The 18,200-nt window shown below is 42.5% G+C and overlaps 1 protein-coding gene across 2 annotated transcripts in view; it reads right to left on the minus strand.

The window, feature by feature from the left end:
• Positions 1–11,235: 11,235 nt before the first annotated feature.
• The window catches only part of DTX3 (deltex E3 ubiquitin ligase 3), a 30,068-nt gene continuing 23,103 nt past the window's right edge, over positions 11,236–18,200 (minus strand). For both annotated transcript variants that reach the window (XM_042453589.1, XM_042453590.1), the window contains exons 4-5: positions 17,210–17,427; positions 11,236–13,394 (exon numbers count right to left, since the gene is read on the minus strand). In XM_042453589.1, the coding sequence (XP_042309523.1) occupies positions 13,319–13,394; positions 17,210–17,427 (294 nt within the window). In that variant the 3' untranslated portion in view covers positions 11,236–13,318. The remainder of the gene's footprint in view (positions 13,395–17,209; positions 17,428–18,200) is intronic.

The raw sequence follows: 18,200 nt of genomic DNA on the forward strand, positions 1-18,200 counted from the left end.
AGCTGCGACCCTACCTGGGCCGGGGGGACCTTGAAACAGTGGTACATGCACTGGTAACCTCTCGACTTGATTTCTGTAATGCGCTCTACATGGGGCAACCCTTGTACCAAACTCGGAAGCTACAGTTGGTTCAGAATATGGCAGCAAGGCTGGTCACTGGTAGCTCCAGGGCCAGCCACATAACACCTATATTGAAAGTTCTGCATTGGCTGCCAATTCGCTTCCGGGCGTAATACAAAGTGTTGGTTTTTACCTATAAAGCCCTAAATGGCTTGGGCCCAGAGTACTTGGAGGACCGCCTCTCCCCATATAATCCGCCCCGCACTCTCAGGTCAGGTGGGAGACAGCTTTTGAGAGTTCCCAATGTGAGATATGCAGTGTCTGCGCATAGGGCTTTCTCTGCTTCGGCCCCGCAGACTTGGAACTCTCTCCCTGACGAGCTCCGCTCGGCCCCCTCCCTGGAGTCTTTTAGGAAAAATCTCAAGACTTACCTTTTTCGCCAAGCTTTCCCCCACGTGTCCTAATGCCATCCTTTTCCTTGTATATTGTGTGTATTGTAATGGTTGGAATTGCTTCCACTGTGTTTTTACTGGTTTTTAATTATTAGGATTGAATGATGGATTTTATAATTTTGTATTGTATTATTTTAATATGGGAGGACTCTGATTGTGTGATTTTGTATTTTTATTATTCTGTAAACCGCCGTGATCGAAGGAATGGCGGTATATAAATAAAATCTCATTCATTCATTCATTCATTCATTCATTCAATAAAATACAAAAATACAATACAAGTAAACATGTATACCACTGCAGGCTCTATTGGACTGAACCCACGCCAGTGATGACCAAACCATGCATTAGCAGCAACATTTCCCACGGTACTTTCGGCACATTTGGCTGGGGCGGACTATGCAACATTTATAAGGCATGACAAATAAAAGGAAATACTCCTTCATTCAAAATGGAATTTGCTTCAGAGATTCATTGCTTCAAGATGTGGCCACAAACAGATGGACATTCTAGGTTATCGTACACAACAGCCCAAACTAAGCCTTCCCAGTCAGAGGCCTCCAGTTTTGAGATAATCTGAACAAACTCTACAGTCATCTCTGGGTCCTTTCACACTACACAGTTATAGTGCTATGATCTCACTTCAACTGCCTCCTATGGAATCCTGGGGTTTGTAGTTTGGGCTGAGGCACCAGGGGGAGCTTTCTGGGAGAGAATTCCAGTACCCCTCCCTAAACTGGAGATCCCAGGATTCCACAGGATGCAGTCATAACAGTTAAAGTGGAATCCTAGCGCTGTAACTGTGTAGGGAGAAAAGGCCTTATGTCTTTTTCTGTTTCTGAGCTTCCCTGGAGAATCTGGCTGCCCACTGCTAGAGGATGTAGCTCAGGAACAAACAGATCTGATTTAGCAAGGCCATTGCTGAATCTCTAATGTTCCCACATATGCAAGATCACACTCCTGTTTCAAAGTGATGAATCATAAGAAGAATCACCCATCCACAAACCGGGGGTTCAGGCAACCCACAGGATAAGGTACTCAGCACAGTGAGCCAGCCATGTTAATTTAGTCTATAAGGTAGAAAATCCTTCAAGTGCCTCTCCCTGTACCTAACAGTAAAAAAAATACAGTAACATTTTTATTAATATAATTTTTCATGGTGATTGTACATGAGAATAATCCACTATATTCTGCCCTACTCAGACCTGATCTGTACAATACTGCATTCAGCTCTGGGCCTCTTATTTTAAGAAGGATAATTAGTGCAGATTCAGAGAAGGGCAAGAAGGATGTTAAGAGATATGGAGAACAAAACATATAAGGTTGAAGTTTCTGGGCATGTTCAGTCTGGTGAAGAGAAGACTCAAGAGTGACATGATTGTACTCTTTAAACTTCTAAATGCTTTAGCTGGAGATCCCGCATTAAGCAGGAGGTTGGACTCATTGGTTCATGAGATTCCTTCCAGCTCTGTGATCTATGACATTGGAAGGGGAGAACTAGCTTCCTAAATTGACCACCTTATTCTGTCTAATAAATAATAGCAGGGGCAGCCTTCTGAACCACAGCTGAAGTTTGCAAAGAACTATTTTCACATTAAAATCTATGCTTATCCTTCCAATCCCACCCTCACTCAAAAAGTTTTCTTGTTTTCAGCTGGCTACCTTAGGATAGAATTTAAGGAGGCCAGAGATGACAATATGTTTATAGCTTTGTGGGGTCAGAAAGGATTGCTGAGCCACTGAAAGATGCCTGAAAATCTACTAATATATTCTATTTCTTTTTGCCTGCGCCTTCCACAGAGGGACACCCAAAAATGGCCGAGGATGTCAAAATCAATCTAGACACTTACCTCTCCTATTCTAATGGAGAGTATGTCACTTCTTGTACTTGTACAGGAAATCTAAGACCTTGGTTTAAATGTGACACTAAGCCATTCAGGTCTCAATGTCTGAATGTTGTCCCCCACATGGGTACCTTATCTAGATTATAGCAAATGTCCACCTTAGGCTAGTAGTCTTCCCAACAGCTGGGAAATTCACAGCTGAGTCAAAGCAATGTCTCGCTCTTATTTTGTTACAAGTGGGTTGGTCATGCCAGTGGTAACCAAAAAAACACTGTTAATAGATACCCATCTAGAAACAGAGTTACAATGGAAGAAACTTTCAGAGGATGGCATTAGCAGCTGTACCAGGCTAACTTGCTTTGTTTCAGGTGGGTTGGTCATGCCAGCCATAGCAAAAATAACACTGTTTTCTAGTTGTCCATCTAGAAATTGATTTACAACAGAAGAAATTTCCCGAGAATGGCAACAGCAGCTGTACCAGCCTAAATTGCAGGAGATGGGTGGGTGTTATTATTTTTTTCTCAGCAAGCTGCACCTGTTTAAATTTCCTCCTCTTGGCATCTGTTGTGAAAACTCGTTTCTGCTTTAAATCATCTTGTGAGAATTTGCCTAGGAAAAGGCAAAACAGAACTAAAATAAAATGCAGGATCCTTGCATGGCATAATGGTTTGCATGTTGGACAGCAACTCTGGAGAGCAGGGTTCAATGCCCCACTTGGCCATGAAACCCACTGGGTGACCTCGGACAAGTCACATGCTCTCAGCCTCAGGGAAAGACCATAGCAATCCTCTGAACAAATCTTGCCAAGAAAACCCCACGATCTTAGGGTCACCATAAGTCGGAAATGAAGGCACACAGTACAAAGGGAGAGAGAGACCAACAGGTGGGAAAAAAGAGTCTTCATAAGCATTCCACTGTGGAGAGGGGCGAGATATAAATAATAATAATAATAATAATAATAATAATAATAATAATAATAATAAGTGAGGTAAGTGGATGTGAATGACAGGACTTCCTTGGTAGCAGCACCAGACATCAGCCATCCCATTTCTTAAAGGAAGCACACCAGGCTCCATTGTTTACCACTCACCTTTCTGTGGCTTTTCAAGGAAACTTTGGTATACTGCTAACACTCACTTTGCACATCTTTCTGCTCTTTTAAAGCTATTCTACTGCTTCTGTTATTTTCTGTTTTATGTGTGACAAGGCTTTAGGACCAAAAGTATAGCAAGGTATGAACTGAATATTATAGAATGCCGTTTTAATTCGGGTCCTGGTTTAAGAATGGCTTTTCTAGGCTTAATGAAAGATGAAGACTACTGGAGTAATGTACTCACCTCCACGCTGCTCATCTTCTTGTAGCCGCACCCTTTCCTACAAGGTTGTGATGTGCACTGTAAAAGAAAATCATGTCCCTTTAGGAGATGCCTCAGATCTACTGCTTCCTGACTTCTGGACAGACCAGACTACAGAAAAGCTTGGCTAACACATGCTCAGTGACTTTTGTCAGGCGTCCTTATGAGGTGGGCCTGCCAGTTGCTAGGCCCATCCTGTTGGCTCTATCCTTTTGTTATACCACTCAAAATGTTTCTGCTTGCACATTTGTTCATAGAACTGCAGACCAGAGGACTGTAATGTCAGAACCTGTTTTGCCTGCAGGAGAGACTACTCAAAAGCAATATGATTTATGGATACTTTCCATTACCGAACATATGCGACTATAAGTTGACCTCATGTATAAGTTGAGGGAAGGTTTTGGGGGCAAAAATTATAGATTTTGATTAGTTAAGGGTAAAACTTAGGGGCATGTAACAAAGGATGTAAGGATGAAGGAAAGGGAAATGATGCCAAATCACACCATTATTTCCCCAATCAGAAATTCAAAAAGGCTAAAAATGGTGCTATGTTGGGGAGAGTAGAAGTGGAGTGTGCTTCTTTTATGTTCTCCTGGGACAGACTAAGCTCTCACTTTTCACCACTACTCAGAGAAGGAGATGGTTCTTATTTTGATAACAGTTAGGGTATGGTACATACACTGACCCTTGGATAAGTTGACCCAATTTTTTGAGTCAATTTACAGTATTTACTAAATTTTCTAGACTTATACATGGGTATATACAATATATAAAAAGGTTCCATCTGTGGAAAGGTCCCAGGTAAAATCTGCTCCCCACACCTGCCCAAGGCAGCATAGAAGCAGAAGGACTCAAAATGGTACCTAAAGGACCTCTTGTGTCTGGGGTGGGGTAAATGCCCTTGCTGCCCTCACTTTCCCAGACCACAAGCCATCTGCTGCCAATTCCTGCAGAGCTTCCAGAAAGAAATTGTAGCAAATAATCATAGCAGTCTTGACACATGGGAGAGGCAATCACTTGTCCCCCACATTGGGTAGCTTAAAGAGCACTCTTCTGTGGCTAGGATAATCTAGATTCACTGGCCTAAAACTTTCATCAGGCAGTGTAGCCAGTAGTGAGGGATGACAGGAGTTGAAGTCCAACATCTGTAGGCCCACAGTTGATCCCCCCGGATTAAAGCAATAAAGCTGATAAGTGTAGAAGTCCAAAATATCAAATATTTCTCATGTACAAAGAAAATTAACAGCCATGGAATCTGTCAAGGATATTTTGATTCTGTGCTCCTGCACGGTAGGGGGTTGGACCGGATGGGCCTTGGGGTCTCTTCCAACTCTATGATTCTATGATTCTAACTCTTTCCGAAACTGAATCAACACAGGATGAGATTAGGGAGCCTCATGCCCCCTTTCACACAAACAAGGGAGATGTGGAGGCTTTCTGCCCCCTCCCACATCTGGCACCATCAGCCCCTCCAGCTACTTATGTTCACACTGCAAGCAGTTTCAGGACATTAATATGACAAAACCTCTTGGCAGCAGACCACCAGCTGGTGACTGCATGGACTATGCTGCTCAGGATTGATGTGATCCAGAAACCACTTCTGAAGAGGCCTCATCCAGAGTCGGGCAAAGAGAACCATCGTAGTTACTGATATGGATCTGGTCTTGATGTGGCAATTCATAAAGAGCTTCTGAACCAAGGTCTTCAGCTCTCTCCTGAGGAAGAAATACTCTGGACTTTATGGAGTTGAGCATTGCCTCTATAAAGTGGATACAATGGGATAGATGCAATGAAGACTTCTCCAAATTTATCATTAAACCTAGGCCCTAAAAGAAAGTGGACATCTTGAAGGGAGGAAAGGGAAGACATCTTGAAGAGTGAAAAGAAAGGAAGATTATCAGCTAATAGTCTAAATAAGGGAATACAAAGATTCCTTTTACCCTTAGTCAAGCCACTACCACAGCCAGACATTTTGTGAAAACCCTCAAGGCAATTGTGAAGCCAAAGGATGCAAAACTGGTAATGCTCTAAGGCCTAGAGTATTACCAATTTTGCATTCTTTTTACCCTTCAAGATGTGTCGGCCTAGAGTCTAGGCCGACCCAGAATCGAAGGAAGTGTCTGCTAGGACGATGGATACAGTTGGCCCTTCTTATATAAGGATTTTTTATAGATGGATTCAAGCATCCACGGTTTGAAAATATTTAAAAAAAGTATAAATTTCAAATATCAGATCTTGATTTTCCATTTTTATAAGGGGCACCATTTTGCTATGTCGTTATATTTAATGGGACTTGAGCATCCATGGATTTTGTTGTCCACAGGGGATCTTGGAACCAAACCCCAGCAGATAACAAGGGTCCACTGTACTAATATTTCATAGGCCTATTGAGGTGAACCATGCTCATTTGTGGAGGAGGAGAGGGATATTCATTAGGAACCGCTTTCAGAAAATGAATTAATTTCTGAGACCCAAGATTGAATGCAAGCTTCTGTCCCATTTGGGGATTGTGAGGTACTTCAAGTAGAACCCAAGACTGCAGGAATGGATAGACTTGCTCTATCACACCCTTCTATAGGAGCACTGCAATCTCCTGGTCAAGAGAATCAGAAGGTTCTATGTATCTGAAGGTTCTCATTGGGGGCAGCTTATGCAACTCTATGTCAAATTGCATAACTTTTGTCAAATTATATGGACAACCACGATTCAGTAGTGACAGTATGAGCTGAGTGAAGAAGGCCGCTAACCAGTGGTGAAATGGGAAGTGAAGTTGGTAGCTGCTTGGAGGTCAAAGAAACAACATTTAAAATCAGGAGGCAGTTTCTTGGTGGAAAAGTGATGCTCTGACTGACCATAAGAATGTTGTGAAGAGAGGCCCTGAGGAGTTATAGTGTTGACAAGAAGGAGAGCATGACACAATTAGGTGGGAACAGCTTAAACCAGTACAGCTTAGTCTTAACTTGTTGTGTGGGCTACTGAAGACCACACTTCTTAGTCATCAGTCTCATTGTCTGGTTGTGTTCCAGCTTCCTGTCTGTGGAAAAGTGGAACAATCTGTTTGTCAAATGTAAGGTCTCCAATGGCCAACCTTGCATTGTGGGTTAGTCCTTAGGAGTGTAGCCTGGCATGTCTATGAAGAGAAATGGCATTAGCCATAATTTTTGCACTATATCCTATCACATATTTCATTGTGTTAGTCTGCTAAACTGCCAAGTAATGTGTTTCAGAGTGGAAAAGCAATCTTGCCTTCCTATCATCACCCAAGAGGCATTCCACTGGAGGGCAAACTGTTCCCAGAGGTAGGTGTCCCATACTATTATGAAGGAGAGAAATGACATGAAGTACATCTTGTAGGCCAGTGGTGGCGAACCTATGGCACGCATGCCAGAGGTGGCACTCAGAGCCCTCTCTGTGGGCACACGCTCTGTCACCCTGGCACAGAGTTCGCCAGAGTTTGTTACTAGAAAGCCCGAGGAATGTGGCACTTTGTGATAAGTAAGTGGGTTTTGGGTTGCAATTTGGGCACTCGGTCTGTAAAAGGTTCACCATCACTGTTGTAGGCCATACCATCAATCTCACACCCTTCCTTATCAGTTAGAGGAGCATGAGACTTCTTGGATGATCTGGAGTGAGATGCTTCAATTATAATCAAATTTGGCTGAAACCACTTAAAACACACAGTACACATTTGTGGCTTTGACTGTTGCAGATTTGATTATTCACAAATTTGATTTTTTTCTCTAGGAATTTTTTGGTCCTCCAGCATGACTCTATAATCAATGTCTGTCAGATGTTGAAATGGAGGACCTATAAATTTCTAGAGAGCTGTTCTCTCAGGTAAAAAAAAAACCACAGTGGTTTTTTTATTTGCTGTTTTCCCACATTCGTGGGTTTCCTGTCCTCCAAACACCAGCAAATGTGGAGGGACCACTGTATGTAGTCTTCTTCCTGCACCCAGTATAGATTTTCTGCCCTCCTTGAATTGGAAGAAACTGAGGCTCGAGTCTGCCATGAGTAATGTGCCACCTTTCAAAGCTCCAGAGGCATACATACAGCTATTGAAGGAGTATTTGATGCTCGATTCTCTTAAAGACCAGGTTCTCAAGTGGTGGCTCAGAGATTTTAAGATCTAGAGCCTTAGCTATTTTGGAGATCTGCTCCACTAAGGAGCTGAGGTCACCTCAAGGGGAAATGGGATTTTGGTCTCACACCAGTGGGTCAAGGGAGGAGGCAGAGATATGCTCTAGAAATGAAAAACCTACTGTAATTTCTTCTCTGATGACGAATCTAGGAGAACCTTCTAGCAGGGTGTTCAGTAGAAGCAACCCTCATTGGTGTTGAGATGTGGAAGGCTGCAATAGAGTTGGAATGATAGGGATCAGCTGGATTGGAAGCCTAGCAGCATATTGCCCAAAAGGAATTGTACTGGAGCTCTTGGCAGAACTGGAGGTCTAGAAGTCATGGTTTTACTATGAAAGAAAGCAGTAGACTGAGGAGGGGGAGTGCCGGTTTCTACAGTGGACCTTGCAAGTCAAATAATAAGCACAGAGAGTGGGACAGGTCCCCATGATCATGACAATGTATTGGGTCTCTATAATAGGGTGAAGAGGGAGAACATCATTATTGCGATCTGGGATCCTCCCAGGGCTGAGATCTAACCTGGTATCAAAATGGGTGAGATTTCCTGTTGAATTGAACACATTCTAGCACCCCAGGAACTGATGTTCTCAATGTCATATCCAGGGCTTTATGGTGACTTAGAGCCGAGCTTCACAAAAGGGAAGATTTGTCAAGAATCTTTCCTTCCAAGTAGGAACTGATGATGTGAACTTTGACAACCTGCACATCTAAATCTCTAGAGATTCTCTCAAAAGACTGGTCTCATGAGATGAGGAGACACTGAGGAAGTAAGAATGCAAGATGAGGATGAGTGGGGCTCCTGAGTGGAAGAACCTGATGGAATCAAATCTTGGAGGGAATGGGTTCAGAGCCTGGTCCTCCTCCTGTGGCTCTGCTGAAGTCAAAGACACGGATATTTCTCTTTTTGCAGTTGTTTCTCTAGGACCTGTATGGTGTGAGCTCTGGAAGAAGCCTTAGGAGCCTCCTTCAGTGTCAGAGCCAACAGTGATTTATCTTTCATGGAAACTTGAAGAGAGGCTGAAGGGGAAGAGGTTCAAAGGCTGGCTCATACTGAGCCTTCTGGCTATTGCTCCATGGTTGAAAACAGGAATGAGCAGATCGCAAATGAAGCCATATGAAGCAGCTTGTTCTGGAGAACAAGATCTGTAGTCCGGAAGGCACCTTCCCACTGAAGAGTCTTAAGACAGGAAAGTCTGTTATGCCTCACTTGCCTCATAAAAATTGGGCAAACAGTCACAAATCAAACACATCGTCCTTGCCCAGGCAGAGAAGACAACAATATGCACGACTATCCAAAAACTGGATTTTTGCACCACAGCCTGAAGAAAGTCTTCAGAGCATAAGCCACAAACAGCAAAAAGACAATCTGATGAATTGTCAAAACACTCAGAAGCTGGATGCATCCACACTGCAGAAATATTCCAGTTTGATACCACTTTAATTGCCATGGCTCAATGCCATGAAATACTGGGAACTGTAGTTTGTTGTGGCACCCAAACTTTCTGACAGAGAAGGCTAAAACTCAAAAACTAGTTTCCAGAATTCCAAAACACTGAGCTTTGACAGTTAAAAGTGGTATCAAACTGGATTATTTCTGCAGTGTGGATGTAACCTTCCTAACAATCCTACCATGATGGGAGATGAACAGGTGCTAGTTTCAGAATGCACAGTTTATATGTATATATGTTATGGGGACAGGGTTACTGCCAAAATGCAGCTCTAGAAAGTTCAGGCAGGCACAAAATGACCCCAAATGGATGAGTCACTGGAGATCAGGAAGAACCACCACCACTGAGCATGGGACAGGAAGATCACTCTTACATTTACTCAGAATTAGGCCTTAATATTTTCAAGATGGCCAAATCATCCATAGTATTGTTACTTTACAATACACGTCTACTCAGAAGTTATGTCTCACTGAGTAAAACATGGTTTACTCTCTGGAAAGGGGGTATCAAAAACACTTGATGGAAGCTAAAGGAAAATGAAAATTCAGGCAAGTTGTTTGAGATGTTAAAGTATAAAAAAAATGAAATTTCCCTTAAATTCCTGTCCTCAACATTTTTTGGCTTAAATTCTTGACATCTCATTACAAGTAAGCCTGTTTCTTCTTGAATTTCAGCAAATAGCTCTTAATTGTGTAAATAAATGATCTGTCAGAATCATGAGGGTTGGAAAGCACAAGGGCTATCCTTGCAGGAACCCAAAACTAAAGCACTCCCCAAAGAAGGCCATCCAACCTGTGTAAAGATCTCCAAGGATGGAGAGTCCACCAAGAAAGTCTTCATAATGTCAAGATGTTCTTCATAATGATGTGAAATATCTTTTTTGTAATCTCTATTCATTGGGTTTATGTTGTAGTCTCTGGAGCAACAGCAAACAAGTTCTCCTCATCTTGTACATCAGTCGTGTTTAGTCTTTGGTCTGGACTTTTTCTGGACTTCAGCTCCCAAAACCCCTAACCACTGGCCAAGCTGACTGAGGCTACTAGGAACTGGAGTCTAGAACTTATAGAAGACCGAAGTTTGAGAATGACTATTCTACATGACATGTCTTCAGGTTTTTAAAGATGGCTGTCACAGAAACTCTCAGTCTTTTCATCTCCTAGCTAAATATACCCAGCTTCTTTATCTTCACAGGGCCTTTACATAAACCATACACAAAAATGACATAAAGGCAGAATTTGGAGCCTTGGCCGTTTCAGGGTTTTTGTGTGGGTCCCCTTGCTATAATTTTTGTCAGCCTATGCCAATCCCCTGAGGGTCCCAGGGTCAGAAAATTTGCCCCCAGACTTACTGCAGCTACCTATCCTTGCTTTAAAAAAAAAATCTTGCTTCAAAATTTTCACTGACTAGGATACAATACTTTAGAAGTAGCTCATATAGAACTACTTTCTCACCTGGGGCAACAGGTAAGCATCGTCTGCAAGTGAGAAACAATTAACAGTTTACATACCGGGAGGGGACCGTTTTCTCTTTCAGTAAAAGGCTGATGATATACTCAAAATATTAGGGTGTGGAGGTATCAAAGTAAGGCCCACTCCATCATCTTGGCTAAGACACACCACAGTTTGACTCCTCTCCTCTCGGTGCTGTCTCTCACTTCATCTGGCCACTTCACTAATTCTGTAAAATTATTTACCAACGTGTATGTGTATTTGCTCATATTCCTTATGCTTCCCTACCCCCTCTTAAAACCAGCTGTGGGCAAATAATTTTTTGGAAGATTGACACAAAATAATTTGCAAGGTTGGCACAAAAAACACCATAGATGACCCTATGCTTCCTCTCACCTGGTTCAAAATAATAATAAAAAAAAAAAAACAAGCAGACCTGTCACACATACATTCAGAAAGGAAAGGAAAAAAAATCAGGAGAATTAATGTCATATTTTCAGTTACTCTTTTAAAACAGCAAAGAAAGCCCCTTCGTTCAAACTGTGCACTTGAGGAGAGTTCTCATAAGACAAAGCGAATATCAGAATTCATCTTTGCCAGAGGTGACGCGTTTAACAATTAGCCAAGAGAAATTCCCCTCCCGCAACTCCCCCAACCACTCAACAAACAAGGTAGGTTCCAGAGTCACAAGCATACAGACCAGCTAAGGCCTGGCTCAGTTCCAAATGATGCTCAAGGTGTCCCACGTGGGACAGCTGGAATAATTACACAACGGTTGATATGCCTGCACAGAAGATATATACACGAGGCATGGTCCACGGCATTGCTGACCGTTCTTGCCAGATGTGGTGACTGCGTGTGCTAATGTCTGTGACTAGTCAGCAAGCCATTGCCTTCCAAGGTGACCTGGAAGGACAGTCCAGTGTTCCTGATAAGTTCTGCTTGATTCCAGTCTTTGAGATTAACAACACTGTGGATGGGTATACTATCAGATGTCTGGGCAGCTCAAGTGACCAGCAAAGGGGTCTGAGGAGTGGTGAAGGTAGCAGAGAACAAGAGAAGAGGCTGTGTATAAAGGTCTGGACACTGTCACATACTTCACTCTCTCTTCCCAATTCACTCACTATGACTCCACCCACACAAATCCATGCAACCACCTTTTCAGCGGTTTAAGGCAAACTCCAAGCACTGAGCATTCTGTGCCCAAATGACAGCAATTTTGCAAGTGTACTTCACTTTAACTTTATTTCATTTCCAATAGTCTCGTTCTCAATGTGTTTAGAATTCTACAAGCATGACTAAAGTGAGCTAGAGGGCAAGAATGGAATGCAATGAAAATGCACATTGAATTTCACCCTCACTTTACCATACCTTTGAGCAGAAGATAAATCCCCCTGCTAAGGACCCAAGATAAAAGATACAGGGTGATCTAGTGGATATGAAGCAGCATTGTAACTGGGAGACCTCGCTTTTAAAAACCTAACCTTTTTCACAGACACCCTGGGTAAGCCAGCGCTTCCTCTCAAACACACAACAAATGCCTTGCTCATTTACCTCATCAAAAACCCCACAAAACCCATTTGAACCTATTTGAATATATCCACAAACAGGTGTAGACACAAGAGAAGGGAGGTTTCATTTTAAGATAGACAGAGCACCCAAGTAAGAAGTACAGAATGCTCCCTTCTCCCTTCATGTCTTACATCCCTGCAATCCCTCTCCTAGCCTTCTGCCAATCTTACAAGTCTCCTTGTTTTAAGAGACTGGAGACTGATGGCCAAGAGCCCAGGAAGGTAATGTGGGGAAGCTCCCCTCACCAGCACACTCAGTTTGAGGTAAACCAAAACAACCCCTCTCGTTTTTAAAATGTGAATGAGGCAGAAATGTGAACAAATAAAAATGGCTTGCCCTTTCATGAGCCTATTTCTGGGCCAAAGAGCCAACCTATTATTATGCAGATAGTAGAATCCTGTATTTAAGTGATATCAGAGCACAGGCAGTGGTTGTCTTATTTTCAAACGCTCTCTCGTTTTTTAAAAAACAAACAAAACTGAATCCTTCCACCATGTAGTTGTCTAGTACATCAGGAAGAAATATTCAGTGGAGCACTCTCCCTGACGTGCTTGTTTACTGCATGCAGAAAGTTGTTTGTTCCCCTTCTGTTTGAACACAGAGGGTATCATTTGAAATAATAATCCCATCTCACCCAGTACTCTGAGGTTATGTATCCAGAACTCTATCCCACTGTGTGCAGTGTGTAGACTAGCTTGAATTTTTTTCTTTCTAGAACCAATTCAAAGGCAGGTCTCCAATTCATTAATTCTCTCTCTCTCTCTCTCTCTCTCACACACACACACACACACACACACACACATCCACAGGCCTCTGCACTCCTACTCTTCAGGTAACTGATTCAACTTGGAATGTCATCTCAGCTTGAATGACCAGGCTCTGGATCAAGATCACATCATGAAAGGGTTGACTCTGATAGGTGAGAATGTTCCATCCACAATTGCTGGACTTGGCAGAAAGAACAAGCCATTCCTGGGCATATAGGAGCAGGGAATAAAATCAGTCATTGGTGATACCCTTGGCCCGTAGTTCCTCTTGCACCCGAGCAAGATACGTAGGATCAGGGTAGCCAAACCTGAGAACAAATGGAGATGAAATAACAGATTTAGAGACCAACAGTTTATCTAGTCAGTGGGTTTCACTGTAAAGACTGGTTGGTGGCTTTTAAAATATATTTCAGCTAATTCCAGCATTCCTTGGAAGCTTATAATGGACTTCTTGAGGAGGAGATCAGTGGATGACCTTGCCTTAACACCAGTGAGTGTGTCCCTTCAATATCTACTAATTTCTTCACCCCTGTCCCCCCAAAATGTGAGGGGAGTTTAATATATCCTCAACAAACCAAGTGCATGTTGGGGAAAGGGAGCGATGCAATAGCTTCGACCAACAATCTCCGTGAATCAAGTGCCTTCCCAGAACCTATGTGTACTGTGCATGGGTTCTTCAGTAGAAAAGCTGATACGGTAACTACTTTTAGAGTTTATGTATGTGTATGTGTATTATTACACATTATTTACATGTGATTTACATAATGCTTCTCCACAACTGCTGGACTTGCAGACAGAACAAGCCCTTCCTGGGCACATAGGAGCAAGGAATAAGATCAGTCATTGGTAATATCATAAAGTTATCATTTACATAACTTTAAAGTAGATAATGTAGATACTGAGATAGCCAAATATTTCCTATTCCTTGGCTCAGTCATTAATCAAAATGGAGTCTGCAGTCAAGAAACCAGAAGACTAGGACTTGGAAGGGCAGCTATGAAGAAAATAGGTTCATAAATAGGATCAATATAACACTGAATACCAAAGGCAGAATTGTCCATGACACTGTATTTTTAATTTCTATGTACAGTTATGGAGAGTGAAGAAAGCTGATATGAAGAGAACCAACACATTTGAAAAGTGGTGCTGAAGGAGAGTTCAGTTAATATCCTGGACTGCCAAAAAGACCAATAAATTGGTCCTAGAGCTAATCAAACCTGAACCCTCTCTAGACACCAAGATGTCTAAACTGAGACTGTTATATTTTGGACATCTCATGAGAAGACATAACTCACTAGAAAAAACAATGCTGCCTGGCAAGATAGAAGGCAATAGGAAAAGAGGAAGATTCTATTCTGAGTGGATTGACACAATCAAGGGAGCCAAGGCCCTGAGTTTGTAAGACCTGAGCAGGGCTGTTGATGATAGGGTGACTTGGGAGGTCTCTCACTCACTGTATTGTGATGTGCTTTCAAGCAATACCCCTCCATGATAACTGTCATCCTTCGGCCTGTGAGGGAGTGAACAGGCAGGCTCAGCTCCATCAGGGCTAGCCTGAAGAGGAAAAGCCCTCCCTCCATGATAACTGTCATCCTTCGGCCTGGGAGGGAATGAACAGGCAGACCCAGCTACAACAGGGCTAGCCTGAAGAAAGAGAGCCCTCCCTCCAGTCCATCTGCCTCTCCCCTCAGAGGGAGAGAAGAACCACTGGACCTCATCCCCTTTCCCACCCCCATTCCATTCTCCTTTTTTGTCGTGCCTTTTAGATTGTAAGCCTGAGGGCAGGGAACCGTCTAATTAAAAATAATAATTGTAAGCTGCTCTGATAGCTTTTAGGGCTGAAGGACGGGGTATAAATACCATAAATAAATAAATAATAAAAATAAATTTATAGTGACCCTAAGTCAAAGCTATCACAGAGTTTTCTGGGGCTGAGATTTGCCCAGTCACCCAGTGGGTTTTCATGACCAAGTGGGGGGATTGAACCCTGATCTCCAGACATAGTCCCATGCTCAAACTGCTACACCACATTGGCTTTCCTCACACTCATAGGGTCGCCACAAATCAAAATTGACTTGGCAGCAGTTAACAACGTTTATTATGTGTATGTTTATGTGTATATGTACTCTCTCTCACACACACGACAGGGGGTGTCCACAGTACATACATGAGGCTGGTTTAATAAAGAGAGCACTAACTTAAAGATATAGGACATCAAACCTGAACTCAGGCAAAAGCTTTTGTGAGCCACATTCTTCTTTAGGTTGAGGAACAGCATGCATATTTAAAGCTAATGTAGAGAAATTGTATGTTCCTACAGAGTTTGCTGGACTACAGTCCCCATTATCTATCACCACTGCATTCTGGTTAAGTGTTTTGGCTGTGTTGATTAGGACTGAAAGAAATATCCCCCTCTGATTTAAGGGAATCAATTCTTAAGAGCCATAGCAGTACCATATGTAAGCATTGGACAAAAACTGGTGTGATGCAGATTCAAATATCCACTACTATGGACCAGTGACTGTCAGCCTGGCCTATTTACAATTTGGTGACAATGATAAAATTGAAAAGACAAAATGGAATGGGAGATCATGATTCCCTGAGCCCTCCAGAACAAGTGAACAAAATCTATAAAGGAATAGTTAGACTTTTCCTTAATTTTAATGTTCTATCACTCCAGATTTGCAACTGTATATTTGAATGGCATCACCGACCCCAATCTCCAGAAGAGAGGAAAATTCCCTGTACATGGGAATGATGATAACACAAACAAGGATACAATCTAACATGCAACCTTTTCTTTCCATGTATCTAAAAACTACAACCTCAAGCAGCAACAGTTCAGGAAAAGCCCAGTTTCACATTTATAACATGGATAAAAAGATGTCTTCTATTCCCGAGTAACTGAACTTTATGTGTATCTGTCCTGAACATTAAATAGGAGTAAAAGCACAACAGGTTGCACAGGGAAGCCATGGAAATCCACAAACACCTGGACAATTTCATCAGGAAAGAGGAAACCCTTAAAGTAAACAAGGTTTGGCTACCAGTCCTGAAAAATAGCAAGATAAAGACTAAACAAATGCAAATGAGAAATCTCCCAGCAGACAATGAGCATTATCAAGCAGACACTAATCCTCTTTTGGAGACCCTCCAACCCTGAGGCCTGCCATTAGCAACAGAACAATACACATGCAAATCACTCCTGCCTTTCCAGGTCACACAATATATATATACCCAAGTCTTTTCCAGGCAAACATTTTCTGAAGATACCAGCCACAGATGCTGGCGAAACATCAGGTAGAAACTCTTCTAGAACATGGCCACATAGCTTGAAAAACCCACAAAAAACCAGCACTACAGGTTGCGTATCCCTTATCTAGAATTCTGAAATCTGAAATACTCCAAAATCCAAAAGTGTCCACATAGGTGGCTGAGATAGTGACACCTTTGAAGTTTTTTTTTTTATGATTCAGTGTACACAAACTTTGGCCTGTTACAGACAGCCAAAATAAAGCTGCTTCGAGTCACAGTGGAGGTATGTGTTTCAATGATGCATGCGTCCTAAGAGTCCAGAAGCCAACCAAAGCCACGCTCAGTCCTTAGGGCTGGAGTGTGGCTTTGGTGCGACTTCTGGACTCTTAGGACGCATGCATCATTGAAACACCATACCTCCACTGTGACTTGAAGCAGCTTTATTTTGGCTGTCTGTAACAGGCCTTTGTTTCATGTACAAACACTTCTGCTCCCAAGAATTTTGGATAAGGGAGATTTCACCTGTATTTTATGCAGCACCTCCTAGTGTCCCAAAAAGGGAGTAGAGTTATAACCAAATCGGTTCCCAGACCAAACCAGCTTACTCCCACACATGGCTGGACAAAGCATGGCCCTCCAAATGTTACTGGACTGCAAGTTTAATCAGCCCTAAGATTAGCTGATGGTGAGAAGTGATAGGAACTATAATCCAACAACATATTCCCCATTTCTGTTTAAATAGCATGTTGCTGGTTTTCATAGCACCTCACTAAGCCCCAGGCAGCTTCTAGGGTATTCACTCCCCCTTTATGACCACTGCACCTAGCCCCACCGGGCTTATCTCCCATTCCCCCCAGGCCATCCTTACAGCTGTGGCCCGCCAGTGCAGTTGGTTTTGTGGTGGATATCATTCCAGGTGATGACATTGGCTCGTCCTGTAGTCATGGAGGTGCCAATGGTGAAGGTGAGACGTTGGTCAAAGGCCTTGCGGAACAGAGCCAGCACCTTGTTGCCTTCAGGGCAGTCAGGTAGGTAGGCCACACGAGTGGTTCCTGGGTAGCGGACACCGGGATTGGGATGCTCCACCTGCAAAAGAGGATCAAGGAGTGGCAGGAGGAATCAGTTATTAACCCATCCAAAGGTAAGTGGATTCGAAAATATCTGAGGCATAAAGACAGAAACAGTGCAAGGTGAAACACTTCCCCTAATTTTAATGATTCTGCTTCCCCTAAAGTAGCCTTCCTAAACCCAGTGACTTCTAGATGTCTTGGAAAACAATTCTCATCATGCCTCAGGCAGCACAAAACAACACATCCAAAGAACACCAGTTTGGGGATGGCTACACTAAGAATTCTCAGTTCTTCACAGAAAATAACAACAATAACAATGTTGTCATTGGTGTTATTAGTTTTAAGTTATACCTCAGCTTTTAACCAAAACTGGGACTCAGTGCAGAGTTTTAAGAAAGCTGAAAACATAGGAGGAAAGAAAGTGAAATAAACCTTAGATAATTGGGGGAAGAGTGGTAACAAAAAAAGAACTGAAATGTCAAAAATTACTTAGTCGACCTCATGTATAAATCGAGGTCAGATTTTGGGGCCAAAATTATGGATTTTGCCATGACCTGTGGATAGGTAGAGGATAAAACTTTGAATGTGTGTATGTGTGTGTGCAGCAAGAGAGACTCTCATCGAGGTTTTTTGCTTCAGCGTTCAGCTTTCGTTTCGGTGAAACTCTTTCTGCTTGGCTCAAGATATAAAGAAACTCTCTCTCTATGGGGAAATCTGAAAGAGCTGCTATCACATTACCATAGTGACCCGTAAATAAGCCAACCTGGGATTTTTGGGGTCAATTTTGGG

This window comes from Sceloporus undulatus, chromosome 2, assembly GCF_019175285.1.
Source record: "Sceloporus undulatus isolate JIND9_A2432 ecotype Alabama chromosome 2, SceUnd_v1.1, whole genome shotgun sequence".
Taxonomy (NCBI): domain Eukaryota; kingdom Metazoa; phylum Chordata; class Lepidosauria; order Squamata; family Phrynosomatidae; genus Sceloporus; species Sceloporus undulatus.